Source organism: Indicator indicator, chromosome 9 (genome assembly GCF_027791375.1).
Source record: "Indicator indicator isolate 239-I01 chromosome 9, UM_Iind_1.1, whole genome shotgun sequence".
NCBI lineage: Eukaryota > Metazoa > Chordata > Aves > Piciformes > Indicatoridae > Indicator > Indicator indicator.
This window is the reverse complement of record NC_072018.1, coordinates 37,491,110-37,507,649: the sequence shown is the minus strand read 5'-3', so window position 1 is coordinate 37,507,649 and position 16,540 is coordinate 37,491,110. Positions and strand designations below refer to the sequence as shown.

The window sequence follows — 16,540 nt, the reverse complement described above, 5'->3', positions numbered from 1 at the left end:
TTCTCTTGGATTCTCTCCAGCACCTCTCTGAACTCCCCAGATCCCAGTGAGTGCATAAAGTTCTCCTAATACTTTTCTCTGCAGCTCAGCTGATGTTCAGCTGTCCAGCTGCCAAGCTTTGCTTGGGTTGCTGGAGTCTGCTGGCAACCAAACACCCAAACAGTGCAGCTGGAGACCTGCCTACATTTCATTACTGCCCAAAAGCTCCACATTTGCTGCCTTGACATCCAAAATCCTCCCTGCAGAGAGAGGAGCCTGCTGAAAAATATTGCCCAGAAGTGCCTGAAGGCTGGGAGAGTCTCTTTTGTGCTCTTCTTTTTCACATCAGGGCTGCTGCTGCTTCCTAGGAGAGAAAAGAGACCTCCCAAACCCCTCTGAAAAGCAGGAGAGTGGCACCACAGGGGTTAACTGCCACCAGCTCTCAGGATATTTGTCACCAGGATGGATCCTAGAGCCAGGATACCACAAAACCTTGACATGAGAGCCAGTTCCTCAGTTTCTTTCCCTTTTTTCTTTTCTCTCACTGCAGCCAGCAGTGTTAGCAAACAATTCCACGGGGAAGCAAAGCTGGTGGCAAAGCAAGCTAAGGAATGGAGCTGTTGAACTCCAGAGGAAGCAAATCTGCTCTGGCAGCTCCCCCTGGCTCTGTAAGGCCAGCACAGTGCTGACCAGAACAGAATCATACAACCATGGAGTGGTGGGGAAGGGACCTCTGGAGCTCATCCAGTCCAACTCCCTGCCAGGGCAGGGCACCCAGGACAGGGCACACAGAACACATCCAGGTGGGGCTGGAAAATCTCCAGAGGAGACTCCACAACCTCTCTGGGCAGCCTGCTCCAGCACTCAGCAGCCTCACCCCAGAGAAGTTTCTCCTCATGCTGAGGTGGAACCTCCTGGGCTCCAGGCTGTGCCCTTTGTCTCTTGTCCTGTCTCAGGACACTACTGAGCAGAGCCTGGCCCCTTCCTGCCCCCCACCCCTCAGAGATTTACAGACATTGCTCAGATCCCCTCTCAGCCTTCTCCTCTCCAGGCTACCCAGCCCCAGGTCTCAGCCTTCCCTCCCCACAGAGATGTTCCAGGCCCTTCACCATCCTCATGGCCTCCCCTGGACTCTCTCCACAGTTCCCTGTCCCTCTGGAACTGGGGAGCCCAGAGCTGGATAGAGATGTCCTAGGGCAGATGTTGTGAAGTATGCAGGGTGGAAGCAGAGGCCACAGGGCTGCTCCCATCAGAGCTGCCAAAACTGCCTCGGGGGCTTTAGGCTGAGACTTTAACCCCTTCCTGCCCCCTCTGCAGCAGTGCCACAGCTTCTGCCCACAGCACAGCAGGGGGTTGGACCTGGATGATCTCCAAGGTCCCTTCCAGCCCAACCCCTTGCATGGCTGTGTGAGGCTGTGGGCAGACAGGAGGCTGGGGGCAGACAGGAGGCTGGCAGCACCATCTCCTGGCAAGCACAAGGAGCTGGGGGCACTTGGTGCCAGAGGAAGGTCATTTCCCTGGGCAGTGCCCAAAGCCTGCAGCAGCAGGAAGCAACCTCCTAGGAGCATCTGTGCTCTGCTTCAGGGAAGAGAAACATCCTCTGCTCCTGCAGTGCAGGGGAACAGACTCCCAGCCAGGAGGGACACATCCAGCTGCTTCCTGTTGACCTTTCTTGCAGCAAAGAATCTTCTCCTCATCTCCAGCCTATCCCTGGGGGATTGAGGGTTCTCAGTCCCTTTTCTCTCTGTCCTTTGATGTGTCAGCAGAGGTTGGGGTGATCACAGAGGCACAGGATTGTTTGGGTTGGAGAAGGACTCTGGGATCCTCCAGCCCAACACCAACCCAACCCCACCATGGCCACCAAACCATGGCCCCAGGTGCCATGGCCACAGGGTTCTGGAACCCCTCCAGGCATGGGGACTCCACCACCTCGCTGGGCAGCCTGTGCCAATCCCTGACCACTCTGGCACCAAGGAAATTCTTCCTCCTCTCCAACTTAACCCTCCCCTGGCACATTCCAGGACGTTTCCTCTTCTATCACCTGATCCTAGGGAGCAGAGCCCAAGCCCCACCTGCCTGTAGCCTCCCCTCAGGAGCTGTAGAGAGCAATGAGGTCTCCCTCAGCTTCCTCTTCTCCACACTGAACACCCCCAGCTCCCTCAGCTGTTCCTCATAAGACTTTCAAGGAGATTTTTTCCATGAAAGTGGAACACTTCTGAGCTCCTTCCTCCCATCCCATTGCTTCAGAGACACTGTACTTCCCAGGGCTTCACCCAGCTTCAGCTACAAAGTTTCCAATGATTCCCATGGGAAAGACTGCAGCTGGCTGCAGCTTGGCCACTCCCCCAGGGCTGGGTGGGAGCTTATCTCCTCAGCTCAGCACCCAGAGCAGGCTTTCCTCAGGGCTCTCATTTCCCAGTCAAACACTCACCAAACAGAGGCACTCCTGCACCCTCCTCCAGGGCTTTGCCAGGACATCCCCCTCCCTGCCTGGCAGAATTCCTAAACTGGGGATTTGGGGTCACTGGGGAGTGGCCTGGCCTCTTCTAGCAGCTGCTGCTTCTTAAAGCAGCTCTCCTGGACAAGCTCAGCTGGCTCTGCTCCTCTCCAGCTTCTCTTTGCAGAGGAAAACCTTTTGCTGGCTGTATGCAGTGAACTGCTTCAGTCTGTGCTCAGTGTGCTGTGTCCTCACCAAGCACCCCACAAGCTGCTGCCCCTTTGCATGGCACCAGGACCACTTGGGTAGGAAAAGACCTTCAGGATCCTGCAGTCCAACCACATCTCTAACTCCACCATATCCTGTGGGTCCAGCTCTGGTGTCCCCAGCATCAGAGGGACACAGAACTCCTGGAGAGAGTCCAGAGCAGGCCACAAAGATGATCCAAGGGCTGGAGCAGCTCTGCTATGAGCACAGGCTGAGGGAGCTGGAGGTGTGCAGCCTGCAGAGGAGAAGGCTCCAGGGGCACCTTAGAGCTGCCTGCCAGGACCTGAAGGGATCCTGCAGGAAGGCTGCAGAGAGACTTCTCCTGAGGGTGTCTGAGACAGGCCAAGGGGGAATGGTTTGAAGCTGAGGCAGAGCAGGGTTAGAGTGGAGCTGAGGAAGAAGTTCTTCAGTCCCAGGGTGGTGAGAGTCTGGCACAGGCTGCCCAGGGAGGCTGTGGCTGCCTCCTGCCTGGGGGTGCTGAAGGCCAGGCTGGATGAGGCCTTGAGCAGCTGAGTCTAGCTGTGAGGTGTCCCTGGGCATGGTGGGGAGGTTGGAGCAGATGAGCTCTGAGGTCCCTTCCAGCCTGAGCCATTGTGGGACTGATTCTACTGATCACAGCCTTGTGTGAGCCCCAACACCAGGCACAAAATGGCTGAGAGCCTTTGCTGGCGGAAGGAACTGAAACATTGTCAGTGCTGAGCATTAGCACACAGCCCAAGTGCTCTTGTGCTGGACACAAGGTGACACTCAAAGTCACACTGGATGTGGCCCTGAGCAACTGATTGACCTGCAGCCCCTGCTGACTGCAGGGGGCTTGGGCAAGATGCCCTTGGAGGGTCCCTGCCAGCCTGATGCACTCTGTGATGTGTTTGTATAAACACAGAATGCCTCACACCCAGAGGTGCTATGAGCCCAGCCCAGGGACACAAACCCAATTACTGTACTTGGAGGAGGTCACCTCCAGCTCAGGTAGGTGCTGCCATGGGTTTATTACCAGCAGTTGTGCACTTTGGGAGCAGCTGACTGTTGGCCCCAGGGGCAAAGCAGATGGAAACTGCCGAGCAGAGAAGAACCTAGGGGTGTTGGTGGGCAGCAGGTGGAGATGAGCCAGGGAGTGCCCAGTGGGCAAGAAGGGCACCAGCAGCCTGGCCTGGAGCAGCAATGGTGTGGGCAGCAGGAACAGGGCAGGGATTGTCCCCTGGATCAGCACTGGGGAGGCCACAGCTTGAGTGCTGGGGTCAGGTTTGGAGCTGTCACTCCAAGAAGGACATTGAGGAGCTGGAGCAGGTCCAGAGAAGGGCAACAGAGGTGGGGAAGGGTCTGGAGAAAAGGGCTGGGGAGGAGCAGCTGAGGGAGCTGGGAGGGTTTGGTGTGGAGAAGAGGAGGCTGAGAGGAGACCTCATTGCTCTCTACAGCTCCTGAGAGGAGTCTGCAGCCAGGTGGGGGTTGGGCTCTGCTCCCTAGGATCAGGGGAGGAGCCCAACCCTAGAAGGAGAGGAGATGGCCTGGAATGTGCCACGGGAGGGTTAGGTTGGAGAGGAGGAGAAATGTCTTTGGTGCAAGAGTGGTGAGGGACTGGCACAGGCTGCCCAGGGAGGTGGTGGAGTCCCCATGCCTGGAGGTGTTCCAGCAAGGTGTGGCCACGGCACTTGGGGCCATGGTTTGGTGGCCATGGTGGGGCTGGGTTGGTGTTGGACTGGATGCTCTCAGAGGCCTTTTCCATCCCGAGTCATTCCCTTTGAGAGTGCTGGAGTGCCCCAGGACAAGCCTGCCTCCGTGCTCAGCCCACAGCGGGGCTGCAGGCACAGATTCCCCTCCCTTGCCAGCTGTAGACAGGAGGCTCCTTTCCGCTCGGGGACACCGGGACCCGCCCGGCGGGGAGGATGCTGCAAACCCCAAGACCCTGGCAGGCAGGAGCGCAGCCGCCCATGCCGTCTGCCCCCCGCACCGGGCACGGTGTCCCCGGGGCTGCGGCCAGAGCCCCCATGCCGCTGCAGCGGCCCCGCCTGCCCCCACAATGCTCGGCGCTGCCGCCGCGCTTCCGGGAGCGGGCGGCGGGCACGGCTAGCACGGCGGGCGGGCGGCCGGCGCAGCTCCCCCGGGCGGATGTGAGCCGAGCGGGCGGCCGGAGCAGGAGGGAGACGGAGCTGGAGGGGGCCGCGCCCGCACCATGGGGCTCCGGCTGTGGCTGCTCCCCGCACTGCTGCTGCAGCTGTGGGCACCGGGCGGGCTGGAGGCGCTGGGGCGGCCGCCGCGCCGGCAGCGCTACGGTAAGGGGCAGGGCCGGGGACCGCGGCTGCATGGAGGCGAGAGCGGCAGGCTCGGCTTGGCCGAGGAGGGGCGGTGGGGAGGCACGGCTGCCGAGGGCCTGCCGGCCACCGACGGGGAGCAGCGGGGGGAGGGAGGAGCGGGACCGCTGTGGCCTGGCCGAGCACCTGCCCTAGGGGCCGCCCGTGGCCCAGGGCATGGCTGCGGCCTGCTCCCGGGGCTGCTGCCGGCCGGGCCGGGCCGGGCCGGGCTGGGGAGCGCCCGGGGTACGGCGGAGCCTGTTCCTGGTGCTGCGGTGGCTCCCCTGTGGCTGAAGGCATCGCTGCTGGGCGGCGTTGGGCAGTCGTTGCTCCCCGCAGGGCAGCCTGCAGAACGCTTCATCCTCACTCGAGGACTGCTGCCCAGGTTTCCTCACGGGAGTTTGCGTTAGGTTAAGGCAGGATAATCGTCTAATGGCCTCCTGTCATAGCTCTTGCTGGAGAGTCACCGCTGAGAGGGAGCCTGAAGCTATTGGAGCTGCTGTGGCTTCTAGAAAGCTTAACAGGAAGGAGAAACTTTGCTTTAGAGTTCACTTCCCTAAACTTTAGCTTTGCATCGAGGGTTTTGCTCCGGAGTAAAGCAATTGCAAACTTCTGGTCCGTTAGCCGAAGCTTACCACTCACAGCAAGCAAAAGCTTATCTCTGGGCTGGCAGAGGAGCTCCTGCAAGAGGCAGTGGTGGTGCTACCTAGCCAGGGGACCTCTCCCAGCTATGGCCCCGCCTTAGCTCGGATCTCTCAGCAGATTTCCTGACAGGTGTCCAGGCTGTGCCTGTGGTCCTCCTTTCCTGCACCTGGACTTGTCTGTGCAGACCTCAGCAGCTGGTGAGTGCAGGGAGCCAGGGAAGACAGGATTCGGTGGTGGTTGCTGCAGGAGGTGTAACAGAAACACAGCAGTGGCCTTGCAGCCTCAGGGAGCTCCTCAGCACACATGCTGCATCTTGGGCTGATTTTTATGCCTCCTGAAGGACCTTTCTGCTGCAGGTTTGTGTCGTCCTTATCCTTTGGTATTGGCCTCCTTGGCAATGATGCTTGGACTGGGAGGTCCCTGCATAGAGGGGAAGCTCCTCTCTGCTGCTTCCAAACTTCTGTCCAAGGAGAGCAAGGAGCTCCCGGGCAAAACTCAGAGGGAGGAAAGAAGTTCACAATACTGTGGACAAAGGGCCTGGCCACTTGGGAGGAGTACAGGAATGTTGGCAGAGTATGCAGGGAGGCTATGAAGAAGGCTGAGGCTCTCTTGGAATTGAAGCTGACAAAGGACATGGAAGGCAACAAGGGGTCCTGCAAGTGCATTGGTAGCAAAAGGAGGAGTAGGGAAAATGTGGGCCCAGTGCTGAGTGAGGTGGGAGCCCTGGTGGCAGAGGATGCAGGGAAGGCAGTTACTGAACAGCTGCCTTGCCTCATGTCTGCTGCTGAGAGCAGCCCTCAGCAATCCCAGACCCTGAAAGGGAGAGAGAAAGTCTGGGGAATGAAATGGCCAAGGAGGGTTGGGTTAGAGATCATCTGGGCAGCCACACACAGGTGGGCCCTGGTGGGAGGCACCCATGAGTGCTGAGGGAGCTGAGAGGTGGTACTGCTGAGCCACTCTGCATCATCTTTGGAGCTCCTGGAGAGTAGGGGAGGTGCCTGGGGGCTGGAGGAAAGCCAATACCAACAGGGCCAGAAGGAGGACCAAGGAAATTCCAGACCAGGCAGCCTCCCCTCCATCTCTGGAAGGGTGATGGAGCAGCTGATTCTGGAGGTCACCTCTAAGCATGTGGAAGAAAAGGAGCAGTCAGATGGATTCAGCAAGGGGAAATGATGCTGTGGTGCTGTGAGCAGCTGGGCAGGGGAGGGGAGAGCAGTGGATGTTGTCTGCCTTGGCTTCAGCAAGGCTTTGGACACTGTCTGCCATAGGCAAGGTGAGGAAGTGTAGTTCAGATGGAGGGACAGTGAGGTGGGTGGAGGACTGGCTGAAGGGCAGACTCAGAGGGCTGTGATCAGCACTGGCCTGTGGCTGGTGGTGTTCCCCAGGGGTCAGGACTGGGTCCCAGTCCTGTCCAACACCTTCAACAACCTGGATGAAGGCACAGAGTGGACGGAGTGGACCCTCAGCCAGTTTGCTGATGGTACCAAACTGGGAGGGGAGGCTGCCACCCATCAGGCTGTGCTGGGAGACCTGCCCAGGCTGGAGAGCTGGGGGACATGAAGTTAGCAAAGGCAAGGGGAGGGTCCTGCCCCTGGAGGGGAACAACCTCCTGCAGCAGTACAGCTGAGGGGGGACCTGCTGGAGAGCAGCTCTGGGGAGAAGGACCTGGCAGTGCTGGGGGGCAGCAAGTTGCCCATGAGCCAGCAATGTGCTCTTGGGGCCAAGGAGGCCAAAGGTCTCCTGGGGCATGAAGAAAGGCATGGCCAGCAGGGCAAGGGAGACTCTCCTCCTCCCCCTGTGCTGCCCTGGTGAGGCTACACCTGGAGTACTGAGTCCAGTCTGGGCTCCCCAGTTCCAGAGGGACTGGGAGATATAGGAGAGTGTCCAGTGGATGCCATAGGGATGCTGAAGGGCCTGGAACATCTCTGCGAGGAGGGAAGGCTGAGACCTGGGGCTGGGCAGCCTGGAGAGGAGAAGGCTGAGAGGGGATCTGAGCAATGTCTGTAAATCTCTGAGGGGTGGGGGGAAGAAGGGGCCAGGCCCTTCCCAGCCCCCCATGCTGGGACTGTGTGAGGTGGTGAATATGGACAGGGGAGTCCTTTCCTTCCACCTTTGGGGACTTGCAGACCTGTGCAGTTTGTCTCCTCTGGTGTCTCTTTGAGGGAGAAACTCTCAGGCTGTGGAACAATTCCTAGGCAGAAGTGAGCTGCTGGGGCTTGGTTCCTTTTTTCTAGGCACTTTATCTGTGCCTTGGGTTTCCCTCTGTCCTTATTGGAGATCTGTGCCCAGGACTGCAGTGGCACCACCTTACAGGCCACCTAAAGCCAGCCCAGGGGCACCATACCTGCACACCAGCACTGGCAGCTGACCAGTTTCATTCCTGCTGTGCTTTAGAAGGAGAGGATATGTCCTGAAATGGTACCAGGGGAGGGATAGGTTGGAGAGGAGGAGAAATGTCTTTGATGCAAGAGTGGTCAGGGACTGGCACAGGCTGCCCAGGGAGGTGGTGCAGTCCCCATGCCTGGAGGTGTTCCAGAACCCTGTGGCCATGGCACTTGGAGCCATGGTTTGGTGGCCATGGTGGGGCTGGGTTGGTGTTGGACTGGATGCTCTCAGAGGCCTTCTCCAAGCCAGCCATTCTCTGATCCCTGAGTTGGTGCAGTTTTGTCCTGCTGGATTACTGCTCCTGTGGTTGGTGTGCTCTGAAGTCCCTTTTCCCGAGGCTTTAGCTGGGGTCACATCTTGAGCTCCTCTCAAGAGCAGCTTTTGGGGAAACTCCTGGTGTCCTCCGCAGGGAATGGCAAGGTTCATTATTTTCTAGTTCTTGGTGCTAGCCTTTAGCATCTCTTCTTGGGGTCCTCTTTGCAGCTGATTTATTTTATCAGCCCCTCTGGTGGGGCTGGGCTGTGGCTTTGGATGTGAGAAGAGCTGTTCCAAGTATTAAGTTGATGCTTTTTCCCAGCTGCTCTTCAGATCATCTTTGCCTGCCCCAGTGTGGTTTTTACAGTCCTCTTTTTCTCTGCTCTTCTGCTCTCCTCCAGTTCCACACTGCTTGATTTGCTGCTGGTTTCCTTCTCCTAACCTCAGCTTTGCTATTTTGAGAGCTCTGTGGTTAAGCACAGGGGTTGGTAAACTCAAATCAGACTCCTGGCCAGCAGCAGCTTTAAGGAAGTTCCAGGGATTGCCTCTGAGGGATTCCTAGTAAGGCTTTCTTGCCTGTTTCTCTGAGTTCAGTGTTGCAGGAAGGAACCCAAATGCTGAGAGAGGAGAAGCAGTTTGCCAGAGGCTAGGATGGAGGCAGGAAGCTGTGGGTAGTTTCCCAGCACTTCTCCTCTGGAGTAATCTCAGGGTGTGGTGCTCCAGCAGTCTAAACTGATCTAAATTGGGACTGCCACAGCCCTGGCCTCAGCTTTCTGCTCTCTTCCCCATTCCTCTGAGCACAGTCAGGGAGCTAAGCCCCAGGGCCTCTGGGGATTCCCCAGTGAGGGGCAGGGTGGCAGCCTTTGGGTGTTTTCTGTTGGTGGATTCCTCTCCCTGGCCCTGCTCATGACCTGCCCTGTGTGTTGAGGGCTGGCAGTGGCTGTGCCCAAGGGGAGGGATGAAGGCAGGATGGGCTCCACCTCAGCTGGCTGCCTTTAGCTGAGCTGGGAGCAGTGCTGCTCTTAATCCCAGCAGGGCAGGCTGGAAGGGACCCCAAGGACCATCTCCTCCAACCTCTCTAGGTGCTGGTGGAGCTGCAGTGAGCTGGCCCAGCACCCTGCCAAGCTGAGTCTGGAAGCTGTCCATAGAGGACTCCACTGCTGCCCTTGGGGGATGATTCCAGTGTCCAGCTGTTCTCATGCTGCAGCTCCCAGCAGTACCTTGCTCCCCTCACCACTTGCTTTGCCCATGGACTCCATGCAAAGGGAGCCTTCACCCTGTGATTTTGGAAGCCTGGGAGAAGCAGGCCTCTGCTGCTCAGCACACTGACTCTTGTGCAGTTTTGCCTCTGAAAAATTAATGTCAGCTCCTCTCAGATTTGGTCTCTTCATTGTCAGTCACCTCTGGTGGCCCAGGACAGTGGTGGAGTCCCTGGAGGGATTTCAAAGCCATGGAGGTGTGGTGCTGAGGGACATGGTTTGGGGTGCTTTGGCAGTGCTGGGTTCATGGTTGGACTCCATGATCTTCAAGGTATTTTCCAGCCTAAATGATTCCATGAATCTCTAAGAGAACCTTCTCTGATGTTTGTCTTAGCGCTCAGACACTTCAGAGTGATGCCAGCACTTTGTGTCCTTGAGAAGGCCACCAGTGGCAGCAGCCAGCTGCAGTGCTGTGCATCACTGAATGCATCTACAGAGCTGCTGACCTGCAGAGTCAGCACAGGACCAGAGCTCACAGGGTGGGGAGCTTTCCAGACAAGTGGTGGTGTGGGTGAGCAGCCTGAGCTGGCTGTGTTGTTCAGAGGGCAGCACCAAGCATTCACAGGCAGGCTGGAGTCTGGGGAGGCAAAATGCAGCAAGCCCAGCAGGCCAGGAGCAGCTGCTGGAGGGCTGAGGGGTTGAAGCTGAGCTCATTGTCAAGGGCATGCAGTGAGCTGATTGGTAACCAAATCCTTATGCAAGATCAAACTTCATCCTGCTGGACTGAAGCCTCAGCTGGAGACTGAGGCAAGCCCTAGGCAGGAGCCAGGTGGCTGATTTCCCTCCCATGGGCTGCAATTTCAGTGTCTTCTGAGGCTGCTCTGGCTTGAGCTGGCAGGGCAGTTTGGCTACATGAGCTGAAAGTTGGTTGTGTCTCAACCTGGCCTTGAACATTTGCAGGGAGGGAGCATCCACAACCTGTTCCTGTGTCTCCCCACCTCACTCTAAAGAATTTCTTCCTTCTACAGGCTAAACCTGGTCTCTTCCAGCTGTGGCAGTTTAGGCTGGGTGCCCCCTGCCACTGCTGCATGAGGTACACCTCTGGTGTCCCAGGTACCCACCCACTAGGGGTGGACACAGGAAACGACGTATTTCTACCCATAAATCCTGCGCCCTATAAAGCCATCTGCAGAGTCATTCTCTTCCTCTTTCTTCCCTCTCTGCTCCCATGGGAGATGTCCTCTCTTATCGGGTTATGCCGGGGGGGTATCTCAGGCCTCTTAGGCCTGACTAGGCCTAATGCCAGGAGGAGAATGGAGGGGGGGGCAGTCTCAGACCTGGCCAGCCTGAGACTTGCCTAGCAGTGGGAGGCGGGGGGAAGGAAGAGCCCTGAGGGATTGGGTAGACCCTCAGGTGGGAGGAGGGAAGGATTGGGAAACCTCTGGGTATTGTGTGGGGGACTCTGTATGCTTTGGTGTTCTTTTCCACTATGCTTTGTAGTTTGTAGTTTTTCTGTATTTTCACCAATCGCTTTTCCACTTAAACTTTCCATCACTCTCCAATCTGTTTCCGTGTGTCATTCTTTTGTCCCTTTTGGGGCAAGAGATGTTCTGGCTGGCCTCAAACCAGCACACCAGCTCAAAGCCATTGCCCCTTGTCCTGTCACCACAAGCCCTTGCTCCATGTGGACATGGCCTTACAGGACACCCTCAGGAGAAGTCTCTCTGCGTCGTTCCTGCAGGATGCCTTCAGGTCCTGGCAGGTAGCTCTAAGGTGCCCCTGGAGCCTTCTCCTCTGCAGGCTGCACACCCCCAGCTCCCTCAGCCTGTGCTCACAGCAGAGCTGCTGCTGTCCTGAGCTGCACTTCTCCTGTGCCACACTCCCAATCCTCTCCCTCCACCTGCTCCCCAAGTTCCTGCAGGCTTGGTTTCTGGGCTCCTGAGTGCACTCTGCCAGCTCAAATTGAGCTTCTCCTCAATCAGCATCTTCAAGCCCTCCTCCTCAGCACTGCTCTCTGCCCATTCTGCACCCAGCCTGGATTTGTGCTTGGCACTGCCCTAACCCAGCTGCAGGACCTTGCACTTGGCTTTGTTGGACTTCATGAGGTTGTCTTGGGTCCACCTCTCAGCCTGTCCAGGTCCCTCAGGATGGATCCCTTCCCTGCACCACACAGCTTATGTCCTCCATAACCTTGCTGAGGGTGCCTGCATCCACTGCCTACTAGGGCAAGACCACCCCAAGCCAGCCTTTAGCCCATCTCAGCCAACACTTGTTCAGAGAGCTGCACTCTGAGGCTCCTGCCAGGGCTTGTCCCTGCAGTGCCCTGTCTGAGGGCACTGGAGAGATGTCCTTCTGTGCAGAGGGGATCTCTAAGGTGCCTCCCAACTCCAGCCCTTCCCTGTGGTCTCTGGTGGGTTTGAGTGCAGCTGAGTGCTGCCCCTGTCTTCTAGATGCAGCTCACACAACCCCCATGCTGCACATTCTCTCCTTCACCAGACACACCTCAGAGGGACCAGTGAGGAGGAGAGCTGATTGTGCTGGGCCTGCCTGCGTCACTGAGCTCTGTGATGGCAGTGACAGCAGAAAGTTCCAGCACTGAGATTGTGAGAGGTGGGGAGGACCCTGGTGAGCATCCTCACAGCCAGAGTGGAAGGAGCCCCATGCAGCTGTCCTCACTGTCAGACCACTCAAGGCTCAAATCCCCACCCCAAGCCCCTCCAAAGGGAAGAGGTGAGGAGAGGAGGTGCAGTGAGGTGGAGGCTGGGGATAATACATTTGGGATATCAGGATGAAGCTAAGTTGACCTTCTGCAAAAAGAGAGGGATGCAGACATCTAGGAGGGGCTGCAGAAGGGTGGGTTGGGAAAACCTGAGTCAGCCTGGTGAAGCTGAAGCCCATGAGAAATTACTCTTGGCCCATGGTGGAGATAAGGAGGAAGGAGGGGCAGGAAGGTTGTAAAACTTGACCCAAAAGGAGCCAAGTGTCTGCTTGCTGTGGCTGCCATCCACTGCTGTGTCCAGCTGGCCTCTCTCCAGCTCTGCCTTGGTTAAAGTGATGCCACAAAAGCCACCTGCAAGGCTTTGCTCTGCCATCATGGAGGGTGGACAGGGAGGTGTTGGGGTGCCTGCTCCCTGACCTGGCTCACACAGGGCCTGGCAGCAGCAGCTCCTCACTCTGCTGTCAGAAGGAAAGCTGCAGCCAAAGAGATTGGGGAGGGGAAGGAGGAAATGGAACAAGTGGATTCCTGTCCAGGCTTACAGGCACTAGGAGTGGCCTGGCCTTCATTTCTCACTTCAGCAGGCTCAGCTTACTCATCCCCAGCAGCTCCCTAGGGCTGCTCCCTGCTGCCTTGCCATGGCTCTCTCAGATGTTTCCAGCAGGCTGTGTGTGTGCTGGGCTGCAGCAGGCCTTCTGAGTCTCTCCTTCCCTACCAAATGAAATCAAACAAACAAACAGCTCTTTAGCAGGCTTCTCATTAGAGCCACGGAGTGGTTTGGGTTGGTAAAGGCCTCTGAGAGCATCCAGTCCAACTACCAACCCAGCCCCACCATGGCCCCAGGTGCTGTGGCCCAAGTGCCATGGCCACAGCTTTCTGGAACTCCTCCAGGGATGGGCACTGCACCACCTCCCTGGGCAGCCTGTGCCAGTCCCTCACCACTCTTGCAGGTCCCTCAGCTGCTTCTCCCCAGCCCTGCTCTCCAGCCCCCTCAGCATCTCCAGCCCCTTTGCCCTGGTTCTCTTGCCATGGACCAGACCTTCTGCCTGGCCATGGTGCCAGCTGTCTCCTGCTTGCTGGCAGGACCTGCCTTGGGCCTGGGCTGGGCTGTGCTGTGCAGGCAGAGCTGGAAAGGGGCAAGAACAGCAGTGCTGTGCAGCTGGGGCTGTGCCTCTGGGGCAGGTCCTGTGCTGGGCAAGGCCCTGAGCAGGTCAGGAGTGGTGCCAGCCATCCCTGGCCCACATACCACAGAGCTCTGGGTGTCAGCAGCCAGCCTGTGGCATCCTGTCTGTCACCAGCCTCTCTGACTGAGGGGTGCTGCAGCTCCCTGTGCTGAGAGAACATTTGCCCAGGGAGCTTGGGAATGTTCTCTCCCTGGAGCTGCTCAGGGCCAGGCTGGATGGGGCCTGAGCCACCTGGGCTGGTGGAAGGGTGAAGCCCATCCAGTTCCAAGCCTATGGACTGTGCCCATGGCAGGGGGCTTGGGACTGGATGAGCTTTAAGGCCCCTTCCAGCCCACCCTGTGATTGATCTCAGTTTCTTTAAGACCTCAGGACTAGTCTGGGGAGGTTCTTCCCAGAGCTGATTTCCCATTGTCCTCCCTCCTCTCTTGCCAGGTGGCTCTGGGTGAGGGCTGGTGCCAGACCATAAGGAGTGAACTATAATGGAGGTGCTGGATGGAAGTTTGGCCTTGGTGATCCTGGAGGTCTTTCCATCCTCACTGAGTCTGTGATTCCCTGACAGTGGCTACTTAAAGGGGTGTTGGGGGATGGGGGGGTGTTGGGTACCTGCTCACTGCAGGGTTCTGCTGAATCCTACAATGGCTCAGGCTGGAAGGGACCTCAGAGCTCCTCTGCTCCAACCTCCTGCCATGCCCAGGGACACCTCTCAGCTACACTCAGCTGCTCAAGGCCTCATCCTGCCAGCTTCAACACCCCCAGGCAGGAGGCAGCCACAGCCTCCCTGAGCAAGATGTTCTTCAGCACAGGGAGCTGCAGCACCCCTCAGAGTGGCTGCTGGCAGACAGGATGCCAGAGGCTGACTGCTGACACCCAGAGGTGGGCTCCAGAGAAATGGGGGAGCTCTCCAGGGGGCAGCCAGGGAGGGCTGGTCGGGGGGGTGGTTGCCCCAGAAGTGCTGTGAGAAGTGAACTGAACTCTTTGGCTCTCTGCTCTGCACTGAGGGTTCTCCTTGCCTGCACAAGTTGCAGCTTTACAGGAATGTGCAGGAGTTACTCAAAGCAGCCTGTGGCCATGCTGGGGAAGGGCAGGGCTGTGGTGTGCTGGCTCAGGGGGGCACTGGGAGGGGCAGTGCCCTGGCACTGCAGCTGTCCTTGTTGTCCCTGCAGAGGCAGTGGAGGCCATGCTCTCGGACTATGACATCCTCTCACAGGCCAGCATCCAGCAGCACTCCCTGAGGAAGAGGGACTTGCAGCCTGAGACACACATAGAGAGACTGCTGAGCTTCTCAGCCCTGCAAAGGTGAGGAGACAACCAGCAGTCCCTGAGGCTTCCCTGGGCTGGGCAGGAAGAGCGTGCCAGGCCCAGGGCTCATTTGCTGTGCTGATGAGGGGCCAGGGGTGAGGTGGTGTCTGCAGGGAGCTGTGGCTTCAGAGAGCCTCAGAGGAGGCAGAAATCATCTGCACTGCTCACAGCTGGTGCTGATGGCTCTGTTGGAGGGGCAGGGGGGGAAGGAGCCTCTTGCTTTGTCCTTAGCTTTGGTTTTGTGCAGCCTGCTTCACTGCCTGGGCTGAACACCACTCAGAGCTGCCAGACTTCATGCCTGGCCTCTGCTGCTTGGAAACCTCTGCCCTCAGTTTGGGGGGAGTCAAGGTGAGGGCTGTGCTGTGTGGCCAGAGAGATCTAATCTGGTTCCCATGGAGGTTTCAGTATCTTCTTACTGACTATAAATTGCCCAGACCATAAAACACTTCTTCTAGTCAGGTTTTTTATAAGGTGGGGAATAGGAGCACAGTTGAATGATAGAATCACAGAATTGTCAGGGTTGGAAGGGACCTCCAGGATCACCCAGTGCCAGCCCCTCTGCCATGGGCAGGGACACCTCACACTAGAGCAGGTGCCAGAACCACATCCAGCCTGGCCTAAAGGGGAAGGAGAGGCAGAAGAGAGCAGGTGATGGTGACAGGGAAAGGGCCCTTTAGGTATTTGGGTGCTGAAATCATGGAACCACAGAATGGGTTGGGTTGGAAGGGACCTCAAAGCTCGCCCAGCTCCACCCCCCTGCCATGGGCAGGGACACCAGCCCAGGTTGCTCAATGCCTCATCCAGCCTGGCCCTGAACACCTCCAGGGAGGGGACATCCACAGCCTCCCTGGGCAACCTGTGCCAGTGCCTCCCCACCCTCACTGCCAAGAATTTCTTCCTCCTCTCCAGTCTCACTCTCCCCCCTCCCAGCTCAAAGCCATGTTCCCTCATCCTGGCACAACCTGCCCTCATTCCAAAGTCCCTCCCCAGCTCTCCTGGAGCCCCTGCAGATACTGGAAGGCTGCTCTAAGGTCTCCCTGGAGCCTTTTCTTCTCCAGGCTGAACAGTCCCAACTCTCTCAGGCTGTTCCCCACAGGGGAGGGTCTCCAGCCCTCTGCTCATCTGACTCAAGATCCAACCCTGGCTGCTCTGGATGTAGGGAATTATTTATTTGCCTTTAATTAACCATCTTTAGCTCTTTACAAACCTTTGCAGTTCTGAGTGCCCCAGGCTCCTGGTTTTTTGTAGCCTGCTCACCAGAATTAAATCTCTCTGCCACCTCCTGGCCCCTCAGGGAGGTGGAGGCTGTGTGTGTCTATGCTGTGGATGCCTTGCTTAAAAAATAAATGGAAGTTCAATTCTTTTGCAGGCACTTTAGGTTGTACCTAACTGCAAGTGCTGAGCACTTTTCAGAGAGGTTCCAGGCAGTGGTTGTGGATGGAGAAGGCAAGGAGAAAGAGCACCCTGTTCAGTGGCAGGACTTCTTCACTGGCCACGTCGTGGGTTAGTATGGGCTGGGCTGTCTGCAGGGCACAGCCTCTGGCCCAAACCAAACCAGCTGCTGCCCTCCTCTTCCTCACAAATGGCTGGGGTGGACAAAACACTCAGTGCTGGTGCCCCTGGGCTGGCTGGGCCTGGCCTTGTGGAGTTTCTGTGCTGGGTTTGGAGGGGAGTTGTGTTGGTTGGTTTTGTCTGGCATGTGTTTTGGTTAAGCCTTGGGGCTGGGGGGATGCTTCTGGAGGTGCCACAGCAAGGTTCTGAGCTGGGTCTGCTCTGTTTGGTCTGGCAGACACAGCTGGAGCCCTTGGGAGTGTCCATACAGACACAGCTGGATCCCTTGGTGGTTCCATGCAGACACAGCTGGATCCCTTGGGGGTTCCATGCAG

General features: G+C 57.7%; 1 protein-coding gene across 1 annotated transcript in view; it reads left to right on the top strand.

The window, feature by feature from the left end:
- The first annotated feature begins 4,853 nt into the window (after positions 1-4,853).
- The window catches only part of ADAM17 (ADAM metallopeptidase domain 17), a 30,929-nt gene continuing 19,242 nt past the window's right edge, over positions 4,854-16,540 (top strand). The window contains exons 1-3 of the mRNA XM_054383613.1: positions 4,854-4,953; positions 14,519-14,651; positions 16,024-16,157. Coding sequence (XP_054239588.1) covers positions 4,854-4,953; positions 14,519-14,651; positions 16,024-16,157 — 367 coding nt within the window. The remainder of the gene's footprint in view (positions 4,954-14,518; positions 14,652-16,023; positions 16,158-16,540) is intronic.